At 35.5% G+C, this 16,715-nt stretch overlaps 1 protein-coding gene across 1 annotated transcript; it reads right to left on the reverse strand.

Moving 5' to 3' along the window:
• Nucleotides 1–1,065: 1,065 nt before the first annotated feature.
• Nucleotides 1,066–2,914, reverse strand: LOC122304816. Its single transcript, XM_043117079.1, has 3 exons — nucleotides 2,518–2,914; nucleotides 1,948–2,118; nucleotides 1,066–1,412 (listed from the first exon to the last, which is right to left on the reverse strand). The coding sequence occupies exons 1-3, from the start codon at nucleotides 2,912–2,914 to the stop codon at nucleotides 1,066–1,068; spliced, it is 915 nt and encodes a 304-aa protein (XP_042973013.1).
• Between the last annotated feature and the right edge of the window lie 13,801 nt (nucleotides 2,915–16,715).

Raw genomic sequence — 16,715 nt, forward strand, 5'->3', positions numbered from 1 at the left:
GTTTTCAAGTTCCTCCATAGTAATCTCGGTTGAAATATCATCCACAACAACATTATTAATTCCATAACAGTTTTAGTACGTAAGTTGTAAACTCTATAAGCCTTACTATTTGAAGAATAACCTAGAAACACTCCTTCATCACTTTTGCTTTCAAATTTATAAGTGTTTTCTCGGTCTTTCAAGATATAACATTTGCTCCCAAAAACTCTAAAATACTTTACCGTGGGCCTTTTATTTTTCCACGAACCATAAGGAGTAAGCTTGGTGCCCGGTCTTATAACCACTCGATTCAGAATATGATTTGCTGTATTTACAGCTTCTCCCCAAAAGTGCAGTGCCATCTTTTTGTTGCTTAAGATGGTTCGGGCCATCTCTTGAATTGCTTTATTCTTCATTTCCACTACTCCATTTTGTTGTGGAGTAATAGGTGTAGAAAATTCCTGATGTATGCCTTATTCATCACAAAAATTAGTGAAGTTAGTATTTTTAAATTCTCTATCATGATCACTACGTATTCTAGAGATAGAAACTTCCTTTTCAATTTGTAACTTCTTGAACAGTTTCTTGGCAAGATCAAAAGCTTCAGATTTTTGTCTCAATAAAATAGACCATGTGAATCTTGAGAAGTCATCTACAATCACCATGATATATCTCTTTCCACCAAGACTCTCGGTTTGAGTGGGACCCATCAAGTCCATATGCAACAACTCAATTGGCCGAGAAGTAAGTATGTGAGTAATTTTTTGATGTTGAGCTCTGGTTTGTTTTCCTTCTTGGCATGCTCCACATACTATTTTCTTGACTTTAATAGCTTTGGGCAATCCATCAACAACTTCCCTTCTTGACATCTTTGATAACTCTTTAAAATTAATGTGTCCAAGTCGTTGATGCCATAATTCAGCTTCATCAAGTATGGTCCTATAACACTCTAACCTTGAACTTGGAGAGATTCCATAGCAATTATCTGAGGTTCTAGTGCCTTTTAGAATCCACTCGTTGGCTTGATTGTATATATTGCATTCATCTTTGGAAAACTGCACAGAGAGATTTTCATAATAAAACTGACTAATGCTGAGTAAATTTGCTTTTACCATTAACAAACAAAACATTATGTAAAGATGGTAATCCAGGTATTTCAATACTCATTTTCCCTTCTACAGCAGCTTTGCTTCCATCTCCAGAAGTCATAGTGCCTCTAGCAGTTGGTTCAATCTTCTTGAATAATGCTTTATCTCCAAACATGTGTCTTGAACAAGCGTTGTCCAGATACCAAGAGCAGTCTTTCTTTGCTCTAAGTGCTGTGTGAGCAACAAAGCGCACAGTATCTTCTTTATTCACCCATTTTACTTTGGGTTTTGGCTTATTCTTTTCATTTGCACTGCTTTGTTTAATCTTATTTTGGAAGCAAAAATCTACCAATTCACAAAGCTTGAGACTTAAAAAGTTTATTTGTTGATTCATATTCTCAACTTGATTTTCTAGACACTTCCCTCTTTTTTTTTTTTTTTTGTATTTCTTTCACCATTCATTTTCTACACTTGGTAAAAGTTAAAACAATGTGGTCTTATATGACCAACAATTCCACAATTATGACAAGTAGGAATGAATTTATCATGTAGAATTTTTGAATGAATTGGTTTGGATGATAGAGGATTTTGAACATTCTTACCTTGACTTCCTTTTACAAAAACTATACATTTAGATGATGTAGTAGCGGATGATGAGGCTAGTTTTTCTTTCCCTTTTGAAGTCATATATCCTAGTCCAGTTCTATCATTACTCACTTTCTGAGAACTCAACATTTCTTCTAATTTCTGAGTTGCTGTTTTTCCTTTGCACTCTTGAAGTTTTTCTAATTTCTTTTCTAGTGCAGTCTCTTTTGATAATTTAATCTTGATATTTCAACATCAGAATTCTTTAGTACCTCTGAGAGATTATTTTTCTCACCTTCCACAGTAGTGAGTCTATTGTACTGCTTCTTGTTGAGTTTCTTTAATTTGACTACTTCTTCACATACGTCATTATATGCTTCTTGTATGCTAAAATCCTGATTAGCTTTAGCAAGTGCTACATCCGAATCACTAAAAGCACATTCACTTTCAGCTTTTGTTAGTTCAACTTCAGTAAGATCATTCATAATAGAAGCAAAATTGATAAAAGATTTTTCATTGTCAGAGGATAAATTTTCAGAGTCAAAACTATCACTAAGAGACACATTCAAAGCTTTTCCTTTACTTTTTCTGAAATTTGGACGTTTAATTCTTATGTAATCATACCTAGAACATTCATGAAATTTCACTTTGTCTTTCTTTTCACTTTTATCTCTATTCCAATTTTCAGATTCATTTTTCTTACCAGAAAATTCTTTTCTTCTTTCTGATTTTCCACTACCCTTTTTATTAAACATGAATTTTCTAAATTTTCTTGCAATGAGAACTATTTCCTCATTATTTAAACTTTCTTTATCAGAGCAGTCCTCATGATTTTCTTTTATAGTTTTCAAAGCAATGGACTTACCTTTTCTTACTTGAGGAAGTGAAGACTCATATGTTTGTAAAGATCCGACCAGTTCTTCAACTTTTATTGTATCCAAATCTTTATTTTCTTCAATAGCAGTAACTTTAAGTCTGAATCTTTCAGGTAGAGACCTTAGGATCTTCCTCATAGTTCTTAATTCATCAACTTTTTCTCCGAGATTAAATTTGGAATTAACAATGTCATTAAGTTTATCATAAAACTCATTAAAACTTTCATCTTCCAGCATCTTAATTTCTTCAAACTTAGTGGTTAATAGTTGTAATTTTGAGTTTTTCACAGTTTTTGTTTCTTCATGCGTAACCTCCAGAATTTTCCATGCTACTTTAGCAACCTCACACATGGAGATTCTTTTAAATTCTTCAGGAGATACAGCCATGAAAATAGCATTCAGTCCCTTGCTATTCCAATTATAGTTGTTGATCTCTTCTTTTGTCCAAGCATCAATGCTTGTTGCAGGTTTAGTCCATCCTTGTTCAAAGAGTACCACACTCGTTCATTTAACTATTTGAGGAAAGCTCGCATGCGTACTTTCCAATATGCATAATTTTTACCATTGAATTGCAGTGGGATAGTTAATGATGACATATTGCAGGGGCAGGGATCACACTCGGATGAGTGAACCACGCTCTGATGCCAATTGAAATTCTCAACGTACCGCTATAAAACTACGAAATTGTCTACCAATTTCTTTGAACAAATTTATTAGATCTCAATTATCAAGATTATATAATGAATCAAATACTTAAAATAAATAATTAACTTTGTAAGACACAACGATTAGTTACGAAGGGAAACCTTTTAAAGAACTCTTTAAAGGTAAAACCCTACGGAGCAGCCAAACTCAGGAAAGTCAATCTTATTATTTGAAGAACAATTACAAGCAATCATCAATTACAAAACCTTTGCAATTTGACTCTCTTACTTGCCTAGATAAACGACCTGTTTGTATTCTACCGCAATAGTAGCCAGAACCTCTAGCGATCTTCAAATGTTGACTTCCTGATAAAGGGTTAGAATTGCATAACTAAGTTGTTTAAATGAGTGATTTATTTTATCAAATAAGGATTGAACACTTGATTATGCATCAAATTCTAATATTGAATGTCAAATTAATTGATGCCAATATTTTTGCACATCAAGTCTCATATTTGCCCTTGAAATACTTAAACTATGATACCAATTCATTTATATATTGTAGGGCATTTATGGAAGGAAAGAAAGAATGGGACACATGCAGTGGACTCAAATGCAAGCATCATTCGGACATATGCAACACACACATGCAGAAAAATAGATGCAGAACACTTGCACAGCACATGCAGATGCAGAAAGTATTCAGATCACATTTCAACACATGCAGAAAATGCAAGCTGCAGCAAGGAAATCACAAGGGATAGGTGCAGAATTTTTGAGATAGGAATTGAGAGAGTTAAGTGGGGGAACCGGAATTGAAGGAAATTGATTCAATATTTAAATGGGATTAATTAAATATTCAGTGCATGATTTGAGAGTGAAAGCAACCGGTGTAATTGGAGGAGAGCAATCGATGTGGGGCTGTTGTGTTGAACGTGTGTTGAACGTGGGCTGTTGTGTTGAACGTGTGTTGTTATTAGTTAATTATCCTAAAAGAAGAGGGAGTCGGTGGGATCAATTAGATTAAAGTGAGGAATTAGCTGAACGTGGGCCCTCATTAAAGAAAAGATGGAATAATTTGGTAGAGCTTGAAGGAGTGAAAAGGACGAGTGATTGAAGGAGTGATGTGTATTGTGCTAAAAGTGTGTGGGGTCGGTTTGGTAGAGTAGAGAAGGTTTAAATTGTGAAAGGAAAGAAAGCAAAGGACCCTTCTAGCTGGAGTGAGACCAGCTGGGGAGGACATTGAGGGAGAAGTGGGGGAAGAGACACGGAAAGGAGAGAGGGAAGAGTTGAAAGAAATTGGTGGGTGTAGAGTGAAAGGAATAGAGTGGGGACTTGTGAGTGGAAGAAAGGGACATGTGAAGTGGTTGGAGTTGTATTCCTTTTCGATTATTCATGTTTTTCTTTTGGCATTTGGGCTACAACTTAGTTTCAATTTCTGTTTTATGCATTTTAATAACGTTGTGAGCTTTATTCTTTCAATGTTGACTAGATTTTAAATTTTGTTGTTTCTAAATTGTTGCCTAGTATTTCTTGTATTTCATTTTAGTTTTCTAATGAATAATATTTATATGATTTCTATATTATTTGTGATAAATATGTTTGGCTAATTTTCATACTAAGGTTAGAGGTGAAGTTTAATGATTTACATATTGTTTCCGAATCAACGTAAAATCTTTTTTTGCGAGTTTGATTGATTGAAAGTTTTTATTTGGAAAATTTGATTATCTATATACTCGTCTTGATTCATTGTGATTTCTGAATACAGTGAATGCTTGAGGAATCCCTGTGGTATTCAAATAGATTTGTAAATGTTTTAACCATCAATCGTTCACGCTCAATCATAAGCGTCTGTTTTTCTCGATCTTAAATGCTAAATCTACCAATTAAACGGAATCATTATTCTAGTTTAATTGAAGTAAATCGATCGGAAACAATATCATAAATTATTAGATGGATCCTCGAAACCTTAGTCTTTCTCCATTCATTTTATCAATCTTCATTTGATAGTACGTTTCTTTTAGTAATTTCATTTTATTGTCTGAATTTATTTCTTTATCACAAAAGTCAATCCCTGTGGATACGATCCTGTAAGATACTACAACACCTGTATACTTGCAGGTAAAACTGCACTAGATTTTTGATTCATTAATTTGAGTCAGAGTTTAGTCGCAACAAGTTTTTGGCGCCGTTGCCGGGGATTGCAACGTGTGGTATTTTTTTTTAGAAAAAAAAAAAATTTTAGTAATCTTTTGCTAATTGTTTTTCATATCCTTTTTGCAGGTACGATTTGTTTTCCAGAAAAGAGAGCATGTAACATTGCTTCCATCTTCATACCATTTAATTGAGAAGAGAGGACGTTGTGGAGCTGTGAACCTTTTCACAGCCTGGGTGACATCTAATCTTTTTCCCTTCGCTCTGTTTATTCTTCATAGTCTTTGATTTTCTGCTCCTGTTTGTATGACTGGTTGGACTAGAGACCATACATCTCGACTGTTTAGGACAGAATCATTGACATCTTTTAGCTCTGCATCATCTTCTATTGAATCATCATCAGACACTGATAGCATCATGGCTGAAAATGAGAATCATGATAGAGAAATGGGGAATCAAAACAGGACACTTAGAGAATATCTTCAGCCTGTTAGAACTAGCACACCCTCATGCATAATTCAACCTTTGAATGCAAACAATTTTAATTTCAAACCTGAAATGATTCCATTAATTCCACATTTTCATGGCATGGATTCTGAGAACCCTTATTTGCATATCAAAGAGTTTGAAGAGGTTTGTTCTACATTCATGGACCGGACTTGCACTAAGGAGGTTATAAGGCTTAAGTTGTTCCCATTTTCTTTAAAAGATAAAGCTAAAACATGGTTGAATTCATTGAGACCTAGAACCATACGTACATGGTAAGAGATGCAAGCAGGATTTTTGAAAAAATTCTTCCCAATACAGAGGACAAATGCTTTGAAAAGACAGATCATGAATTTTTCTCAAAAGGATTCTGAAACTTTTTATCAATGTTGGGAAAGATTCAAAGATCTATTAGATTCATGTCCACACCATGGTTATGAACGTTGGCGTGTGATTAGTTTTTTTTTATGAAAGTTTGACACCTAAAATGTGCCAATTTGTACAAACCATGTGTAATGGAAATTTTTTTGACAAAGAGCCTGAGGAGATATTTGAATATTTTGATTATCTTGCTGGAAATGCCCAAACTTGGGACACAACTGATGTGCATGATAGGTCTAGGCAAGTTGAGTCTAGTCATGAAAAATATACTTTAAATGAAGATGATGATTTGCGTGCTAAATTAACTTTGTTGCCTAGGAAAGTGGAAGCTGTGGAATTGAAGAAAGTAAATGAAGTGCATGCTGTCCCTAAATTTTCTGAGAAGGGTGACATATGTGAGGATCGTGGGCATTCAACTGATGAATATCCCACGATCCCTGCTTTCAAGGAAGTGTTATTGGACCAATCTAATGATTCTGGTCCTTACACTAATTCTTATGATCCAGGATGGAGGAGCCACCCAAATCTTAGTTGGAGGGGTGACCAACATGTAACTTCAGCAACCTTGGCCCCGGAGCCCTCTCAACTGGCAATTCAAGCACCTCCAATGCAAAAGAAGGGATTTGAAGATACAGTTCAGCAGCTGAGTACCCAAGAGGAGGGTAAAGTTCCTGCCCAGTCACAACCAAATCCACAAGGGCAGCCTCATCAAGTGCAAGCAATAAGTGAGGATCCTACCTTAAAGTCGGTCAAAGCGGTGACTACTTTAAGAAGCGGTAAGGTGGTAGACATTCCTGCACATGAGCCATACAATTCTGGTAAGGTCTCTAACCCTTCTAATAAAGATGGAGAGCATGTTTCTGATGAGCATGAGAAAATTCATTGTCCTATACCTACTCCTTTTCCTCAGCGATTGGTTCCGTTGCATAAAGATGACTTTGAATTTTTTGATTGTTTTGCAGATTCTTCTGTACCACTTCAAGAGACTGAGCGAATACCTTCTAAATGGTCCACCCAAAATAAACGTCGGTTTCTCTCCGAGCTAAGAAAACAGTTTCAAAAATTTTGCAAATCCCGATGGAGTGGGCCGTACATTGTAAATCCAAGGGAAGTGTCTTGATTTGTTTTTCCTTCTTTACAGTTTTCTTTAATTGCTTTGTTTTTATTTGTTTGTTTGCTTTGATTTTATATTTCATGTTGATTGTTTGTTTTGCTTACTTGGTTCTGTGCACTTTGTTTTCTGTCGTTCAATTCATTGAGGACTATGTCTCTCACTAGTTGGGGGGTGTAGACAGAAGAAAACGGTCCGTTAGTAGACACTGTAGATAGTTGAAAAAAGATTGGGTCCGTCCGTGACCTAACAAAAGTGGCTGGAGATTTGAAAAAATAGCCTGATGTTGTTGAAAAACGGGATTGGAGGCTCCGAGTTTCTAAGAAATGTCATTTCACCGAAATCACATTGCTTTTTGACTTGGATGATAGCTCGTCTGGTTCTTTGTGCTATCTCTATAAAATCAGTCCTGAACTTCATCAAATCCGCATCAAGTTTTCTTCTCATCTCTATAAACTCATCTGCATTCTTTCAACATTCTCGTTTTTAAGCCTTCTATTCTTCTGTCAATGGCTCATTCCTCTGCATCTCAACCTCCTGTCCTTTCTGCAGCTACCATTAGTGCCATGTTGCAACTAGAAAATAATAGTATGGCTAATAGGTCAGACTCCGATGCCATCTACGACCTGGTGAGTCTTGGGACTCGCTACTCATCCTCCATTATTGCTTTTTCCCAGCGGGTACAAGCCAAAAATCAAGAGGTTGAAAGGCTTAAAGAACAAATCGTTGTACTTCAACGAATTTCTCAAGAGTCTCACATAAGGGAAGGAATCGAACGGCAGAAGAATAGACAGTTGAAGTCTCTTTTAGATTCTTCATTCCGTTTGCCAGCTCCCATGGCTAAGGATGACCTGATGTTGTATGAAGAGCATGAGCGTCTCAAGCAGGAGGCTAAGAACCTCAAGTTTATGTAAAAAAAAAAAAAAAAAAATTTCTTGCTTGTTTTGCATTTTGTTTATTTTGTTTTGAGTCCACTACTCTGAAGGATTCTGCTTGTTTTTTTTTGCATTTTGCATTTTGTTTGTTTTGTTTTTCTTTCTTTTGCTTTTTGTGTTTTTAACGTTGACAGAAATCTATCCTTGTGTACGCTCGAATATCTCAGGTGAATTTTTCCTCTCTGTTTAATCATTTTAGTCTCAATATATGTTCTACAGTGTTTATCTTGATCCAATTCATGTCTGTATAACATACATCATCAAACATTCAACTGCTAAACATTGAGGACAATGTCACATTTAGTTGGGGGGAGGGTTTTCTGCTAAAAATGTGTAAAAAAAAAAAAAAAAAAAAGAAAAAAGAAAAAAAAAAAAGATTTGTTGAGGTCATGGAACATGTGGAATGTAGTGCAAATATGAGTACATGTCAAAAGAGAGACTTATCCATTTTATTTAGTTGTTAAACCAAGGGAAAGATGTTAAAAGTTTTGCTAAAACACACACAACACATACCCGGAAGGCCTAGAAAGACTACATTGAGTCATTGTTAGTTGATTTACACTTCAATTGTTTGAGACTCTAATGAACCATATCCTAATGGCTTAGGAAGAAATTTGAAATGAATTAAATGAGAAAAGGGACAAGCCAGGGATCCATAAAATAAAAAAAAAAAAAAAAAAAAAAAAGAACAAAAATTACGTTTGTGTAGTGGAAAAGGCTGCCTATTATCGGGGTCCTTACAAAAAAAAAAAAGTAGGCGCCTTTCAAAGTGTAATAGCGTGAAAGTCGCCACTACAATGGTTTTGAATTAGAGTAAGACCATGTGGTTTTCTTAGATTGGGTGTTGTGATTGAAACTGTTAATGTCTCTTGGTAGTCGATCTTGGAATTCTAACCCCATTTCCATGCACTTGAAAGAAAGCAAGCTTTGTTACATATAATTCCCTTGGTTGATTAACTAAATTGTGTATAAATCTCTCAGTTGATACAAAATTCAGATTAATCTATCTCCAGTGTTCTTAAACTCAACAAGTCTATTTCATAGCATGTGATTTTTGGATTTTCTGAAATTGTGGTTGGTAATCTCACCTTTGCATGAATTCATTCGCTTTGTTTGCTAGAGTCTAGCAAAAAGCTAGTTGGGGGGTGTGATAAAGGGTTAGAATTGCATAACTAAGTTGTTTAAATGAGTGATTTATTTTATCAAATAAGGATTGAACACTTGATTATGCATCAAATTCTAATATTGAATGTCAAATTAATTGATGCCAATATTTTTGCATATCAAGTCTCATATTTGCCCTTGAAATACTTAAACTATGATACCAATTCATTTATATATTATAGGGCATTTATGGAAGGAAAGAAAGAATGGGACACATGCAGTGGACTCAAATGCAAGCATCATTCGGACATATGCAACACACACATGCAGAAAAATAGATGCAGAACACTTGGACAGCACATGCAGATGCAGAAAGTATTCGGATCACATTTCAACACATGCAGAAAATGCAAGCTGCAGCAAGGAAATCACAAGGGATAGGTGCAGAATTTTTGAGATAGGAATTGAGAGAGTTAAGTGGGGGAACTGGAATTGAAGGAAATTGATTCAATATTTAAATGGGATTAATTAAATATTCAGTGCATGATTTGACAGTGAAAGCGACCGGTGTAATTGGAGGAGAGCAATCGATGTGGGGCTGTTGTGTTGAACGTGTGTTGAACGTGGGCTGTTGTGTTGAACGTGTGTTGTTATTAGTTAATTATCCTAAAAGAAGAGGGAGTCGGTGGGATCAATTAGATTAAAGTGAGGAATTAGCTGAACATGGGCCCTCATTAAAGAAAAGATGGAATAATTTGGTAGAGCTTGAAGGAGTGAAAAGGACGAGTGATTGAAGGAGTGATGTGTATTGTGCTGAAAGTGTGTGGGGTCGGTTTGGTAGAGTAGAGAAGGTTTAAATTGTGAAAGGAAAGAAAGCAAAGGACCCTTCTAGCTGGAGTGAGACCAGCTGGGGAGGACATTGAGGGAGAAGTGGGGGAAGAGACACGGAAAGGAGAGAGGGAAGAGTTGAAAGAAATTGGTGGGTGTAGAGTGAAAGGAATAGAGTGGGGACTTGTGAGTGGAAGAAAGGGACATGTGAAGTGGTTGGAGTTGTATTCCTTTTCGATTATTCATGTTTTTCTTTTGGCATTTGGGCTACAACTTAGTTTCAATTTCTGTTTTATGCATTTTAATAACGTTGTGAGCTTTATTCTTTCAATGTTGACTAGATTTTAAATTTTGTTGTTTCTAAATTGTTGCCTAGTATTTCTTGTATTTCATTTTAGTTTTCTAATGAATAATATTTATATGATTTCTATATTATTTGTGATAAATATGTTTGGCTAATTTTCATACTAAGGTTAGAGGTGAAGTTTAATGATTTACATATTGTTTCCGAATCAACGTAAAATCTTTTTTTGCGAGTTTGATTGATTGAAAGTTTTTATTTGGAAAATTTGATTATCTATATACTCGTCTTGATTCATTGTGATTTCTGAATACAGTGAATGCTTGAGGAATCCCTGTGGTATTCAAATAGATTTGTAAATGTTTTAACCATCAATCGTTCACGCTCAATCATAAGCGTCTGTTTTTCTCGATCTTAAATGCTAAATCTACCAATTAAACGGAATCATTATTCTAGTTTAATTGAAGTAAATCGATCGGAAACAATATCATAAATTATTAGATGGATCCTCGAAACCTTAGTCTTTCTCCATTCATTTTATCAATCTTCATTTGATAGTACGTTTCTTTTAGTAATTTCATTTTATTGTCTGAATTTATTTCTTTATCACAAAAGTCAATCCCTGTGGATACGATCCTGTAAGATACTACAACACCTGTATACTTGCAGGTAAAACTGCACTAGATTTTTGATTCATTAATTTGAGTCAGAGTTTAGTCGCAACACTTCCATTCTGGAACTTCAGAGGCTGAAATCCAATCAATGTTCCTTTACACTCAAAACATGACCACACTCAAGAAGAGATGAAAAACCCCATGAAAATTCTCAAGTGAATTTTCTCTCACAAATGCTCAGAATATACTCTCTGGGATTTGTGGCTCAAAAACCTTAAAGAGATCCAAATCTGAATCCCTTTAAATAGAAGTTCTGGAAAGAGTCATAGTTGAAGTGGAATTCTGCTAATAGGTAGAGACAGTCGCGAGAATGTTTCTTGACGGGTTGCTGACATTTCGCGATAACTCTTCACTGTAGTTCCTTATCTGTGTTCAGCTTCGGGTCTTGATAATTGCAGACTCTTATGAATTCGAAATACATGTAATTGACTTATCTAAACAACCTTATAAATATTTAGATAAACTCAATGTTGTTAAGGATAAAATCATCTCTTATTTTACATTTATCCAAATATAAACAAATAATGATAAGATAAACTTTATCATTTTGTCATCTAATCCTTACAAATTTCTGCCTTTACACAATCTTTCTAAGGTATTAAAAATTTATGGTGTTGAAGTATCAAGATTAAGGGATCAAATGTTTGCACTAGAAAAAAAAATTGGAAAAGTTTCAGGAGTGTAAGCAAAAAACAACAACACTGAAATTAGAAGAGATGTTGAGTTTTCAGAAGTCGAGTTGTGATAGATTAAGCCTAGGATACACAACTTCCCAAGACAAAGATCTTACGACATCATCATTCGTAGCAACTACCTCTAAAGGTATTGTCTTTGTCAAAGGAAGCCAAGTTGTGGATGCTCCAAAAAAAGTAGTTTCAAAGTTAAATATTTTTTAAAAGCCTCATGGAAAATCAACCTAAAAAAGATTGATTTGATGTAAGTTTATTCCTACTTGTCATTATTGTGGTGTTGTTGGTCATAAAAGACCAAATTACTTTAACTTGAATAAAGTGAAGAAAAATGGAGGTGAAAGAAAGGTAAAAATGAATGGAAAGACTCTAGAAAATCAAGTTAATGAGATAAATCAACAAATCACTTTCATAAGTATCAAGCTAGGTGAACTAACAGAATTTTGTCATCACAACAAAGAAAAAATCATACAAAGTGGTGTTAATGAAAAGAATAAACCAAAATTTAAAACAAAGTGGGTGGTCAAAGAAGATGCGATGTCACATTAATTGACAGGACATTTTGCATGTTGTTGTATTCCTTGCATATCAATAGTCTAGGACATGCATGTTATTGTTTTCTGTTTTGAGTATGTTTATGTTTTTCAGTTTTTGAATAAAAAAACATATATATACTATTTTTTTCTAGTTGCATTCAAAGTTTTTCTTTAAGGAAAGTGCATGCTTGATATGTCAAAATTTGAGCACTTGTGTTTTTACATGGTAAATTCTTGAATCTATGCACCTCTCTACTTTGTGCATACTAACCCTATGGGCCGGTCATTTTGGCAAAGTTCATTTACAAAGCATTGTGAAGAAATTATATGTATGCATATAATAATTAAAATTTATATTGTTTAATGAGATGCTTACCATAGCAGGAGTCTATGCCTTGAATTGACTAATACTAGTTGAACCTAGTATAATAATAAAGAGATCTCCCATTGCCAAACACAAATAGTTGATCCATATAGAAAAAGTCGATGTTGAATCATTGTTAAATTAGTTCATTTAATTCGTTGTTTTAAAATTTATTTTCGTTGAATCAGTTTGAGACCTCGAGTTGAAAAGACTTAACCTAGCTTTATTTCCTTTCCTTTTTTCTTTTTCCCTCCTTTTCTTTTCTCTTTCCTCTTTATTCTTTCTTTTTCTTATTTTTCTTTTTTTCCTTATTTCTTCCCCAGCTCGCATGACCCCTCCCCCTTTTCTCCTCCTCTGTGCATCCTCCCTCCGCCCAGTCTCCGCCGTCATCCACTACCAAATCTCACCGCCCACTCCACTGCCTTCCCCTCATGCCGGCGAGCTCACCCATGCCGGCCACCACTCCCCACGCTCTCTCTCTCTCTCTCTCTCTCTCTCTCTCTCTCTCTCTCTCTCCTCTCCCCGCTGGCTATGTATAGCCCAAATGGGCTTGTATTTTCCTGCGCCGCCTTGCACCACCGTTCGACGCCACCACCACCACCACAGCTTCCCCTCCCACCGGCCAACATCCTTAACCGATTTCAGCCCCTAACTGACCGTCGTTTACCCTCGCGAAGCCCATCAAGCTGCACGGTCTTAACCTTCCCACGCCGCCATTGGCCACTAGCTCTTCACAACTTCACCACCAATCTTCTAGCTACCTAACCCACCCATCCTCAAGCGTGATCTGTCAATGGTGAAGCCCAACCATCTCACTTTCCGTTTGAGCCTTTTTGGCTTTCGACCACCGTTTGTGCCACCACCCACGACCAACCACCATATCCATTAGCTTTATCAACACCCCTAAGTCTTGGTTTGTTCCCATTCTAGCCTTCCCAAGTCCTGGTTTGTTCCCATTCAAAAATGGGTATTTTGTGACCCACGGCCACAGTGCATTTTACACTGTTACGTTACTTTGTCGACAACTTTTACAACTTGTTCATCATTCGAAAAGTATTTTATAGCGCTATAAGTATTTTCAAAACTTTCTTTAAGATTTAAATATATTATTGCTTTTACAATAAATAGTGATTGGTTGGTTATGCTGGACTGAGTTCGAGAAGTCGGGGGTCGGATGGATTTGAGGATGGAGTAATTTATGTTTGGATGATTTGGATTGTTGGGTATTTTGTGTCATGTCATTTGCATTGCATGGTGCATGCATATACATGTGTTGGAAATTGAAAACTGGGTTTTCACGCGTAAATGGATTTTTGGGTGCACGTGTATCACGACCCCAAGCCGAGATGAAGCATTATCTTGGTGGAGCTCCTCTGGTCACTTGGGAGCAAAAATACTGAGTGACATTCCCTGGGTTGTCATTGGACGACAATCGGATCGCACGATATGGTAATGCTGTTGTGCCGATTCCGTGGTCCTTAAGCTGGCGGGGACTAGTGGATACTTGGTCATGGTATATGCTGGGCGCAGAGCTAGGTATTGCTTGTGTAGATGTCACATGCATAGTTGTTACCTACGGTGTGGCATAAGAGCCAGAGTGTACGGATGAATCCCTAGGGGAAATCATGATGCATACAATAATTGGAACTGGTTTTGGATATTGGATATGGGCTATTTTCTGGGAAAATGGCAAGTTTGATTAAAGGTTATTTGTGGGCCATTTTCTGGAAAAATTTGAGGTTTTATAAGTAGATTTTCGTGAACCATTTTATAGGAAAATGGTGAATTTCTTGTTTTGGGCCATTATATGGGATAATGGCGAGGATTTGTATTAAATGATTTATTATGGGTCATTATCTGGGATAATGACGAGGAAATGTTCTTAATGGAAATGTTTGGGCCAAAAATGGAATTTTTGGCGTGCGTTGGAAAAAGAATTATTTTTGGGAAATGTTATTTTTGGATCTTATGCATATGGCATCCTGTTCATGCATATTGTTGAGTTTTAATGTATTTTTATTTTTTGGGATTTTGGATTAGTACTTGTGGTACCGTCTTTGGTACCGTAGATTTTGAATGCAGATGATGAAGAGGTTGAGCTTGAGTAGGCGACTCCGCCGGAGGATTGATTTGGTACTTTTGGTTATTTATTGGAAAAATTATTTCTGTTTTTAAATTATGTATTTTGGTTTATGATGATATTGGAACTTATAATATTTTTAGTGTGCTTATTTTTAAGCGAGCTTGTATTTAAACCAAATTTGGTACTTAGTTGACTGACTTTATTTTTCCGCTACATGTTTTGTTGTACACGTGTTCCATATACACACACCTACCACTTAGCGATGGGATGCATGACCTGTGTTGTCATCATCCTGACGCCTCAATTTTTACGTGTCTGTACATGGGAGTTAGGGGTGTCACAAGTGATATCAGAGCAGTTTGGCTCTGGGTAAAATCATATGTCCCATAGGTGGAGTACCAGAAATTTTTATAGGCTTGATTTGAAATTATTTTATTTATTTAATTTGATTTGATTTGATTTATTATTTAATTTGATTTGATTTTATTTGATTTGAAATTATTTTAGTAAATTTGAATTCATTTTATTTAATTTGAATTGAAACTATGTTATTTTATTTATTTGATTTGATTTTTACTTTATTTTGTTCGAAGTTGAAAAGTGGGGTTAAGGGTTACGTTATGGCAAGAAAGTGGTACACTTGAGAATACCATTAATAGGCGCGAATATTTAGTGTAGTAGTCTTGAATTCTTCGCGATGTGGTTTGCTTTTATGATGTCGAGGCCTGAAGGGAATGTCATGGTATAAGTGATCTTTTGGAGTAGGAACTCAAGTCCCAATGAGGAAATGAATTAGCTCTAAGTCACTTAAGATGATTGAGGTCTTAGGTTCTGTAGAATTTATGTAATGAGGCTATAGAGTAGGCTAGTGTAGGGTCAACGAACTTCAAGGATAGGTTTATGAAAATTTTATCTAAGGTTTGAGGCCTTATATTTATGTTATGAAATAAGTTTGTGGGGTCTATGGTGGTAGGTTCAACAAGCATTTGAGGGATTAATTAAATTGGAGGTTTTAGATTTTGCTTACTCAAATAACCAATTTCATAGCAACTGAGGTTTTAGAATTTGCAAGCTTTATAAGATGGTGTTTTAGATTTAAGGCCAATGATCTTGAGGATTTCGGGAAATCAACCTTATATAGTTTAAGGTTTTAGAGTTGTTGGCTTGAATGGCTGATTTATTATAAGATTTGAGTTCTTAGTTTTGTAGACTTGGTGCGCTAGCTTGATCTATTCTGGAGAGTGATTAGTTTGTAACTATTAAAATGAGGTTGATCTGAGTTGAGTTATTGATATGGAAAATTTTCTGGAGAGTATTCTTTGAGGATTAAAGGTAATGATCTAGTTTGCGTATTTATTCTTTTAGGATTGAAGATGTCGATCTAGTTCGTGTGTTTTTCTGAGGATTGAAAATATTGATCTATTTTGAAAAATGATTGTTTTAACTCAAGGTTGTAATGACAGGTTTAAAAATTGATCCATATCAATTTTAAGGATAATAGATGGTGCATATCTAGGAAATGATTTTTATCGATTCAAAGGTTATAAGTCCATCAAGGTGTTGGGAATAGTAGACTATACGTTGGTATTGGATGCGATTGGATTTGAGGCTATATGTTCTGTGGACTTTTGGGAATGGATTCTTAGCAAGTTTAAGGTCAATCTCGATACAAAACTTTACGCAATAGTTGTTTGCTGAATTTAAGGGTTTAAGTTGAGCAGATTCAGGAATGATTCATATTGATTTGAGAATATAAGCTAGATGGTGGAAATGGTAGTAATGGGTCACTTATACATTTGAATGATTATTTGTTTTAGCTAAGGGTGCATGGAATCGATTCATAGTAGTGGTGAGTGTGTATGGACTTTGGAGAGTATAGGTCTATGTTGCATTTTTAT

The sequence above is a fragment of the Carya illinoinensis genome, chromosome 3 (assembly GCF_018687715.1).
Source record: "Carya illinoinensis cultivar Pawnee chromosome 3, C.illinoinensisPawnee_v1, whole genome shotgun sequence".
Classification (NCBI taxonomy): Eukaryota; Viridiplantae; Streptophyta; class Magnoliopsida; order Fagales; family Juglandaceae; genus Carya; species Carya illinoinensis.

What these genes read in the sequence shown, in the direction of transcription:
- LOC122304816 (XM_043117079.1), bottom strand. Translation starts at nt 2,914, where the DNA reads ATGGCTGTATCTCCTGAAGAATTTAAAAGAATCTCCATGTGTGAGGTT. An exon ending in ACTTCCTCAAGTAAGAAAAG is followed by an intron (nt 2,119 to 2,517) that starts GTAAGTCCATTG and finishes ATCTTACTGAAG; the next exon opens with TTGAACTAACAAAAGCTGAA. An exon ending in TAGACTCACTACTGTGGAAG is followed by an intron (nt 1,413 to 1,947) that starts GTGAGAAAAATA and finishes GTGAATTGGTAG; the next exon opens with ATTTTTGCTTCCAAAATAAG.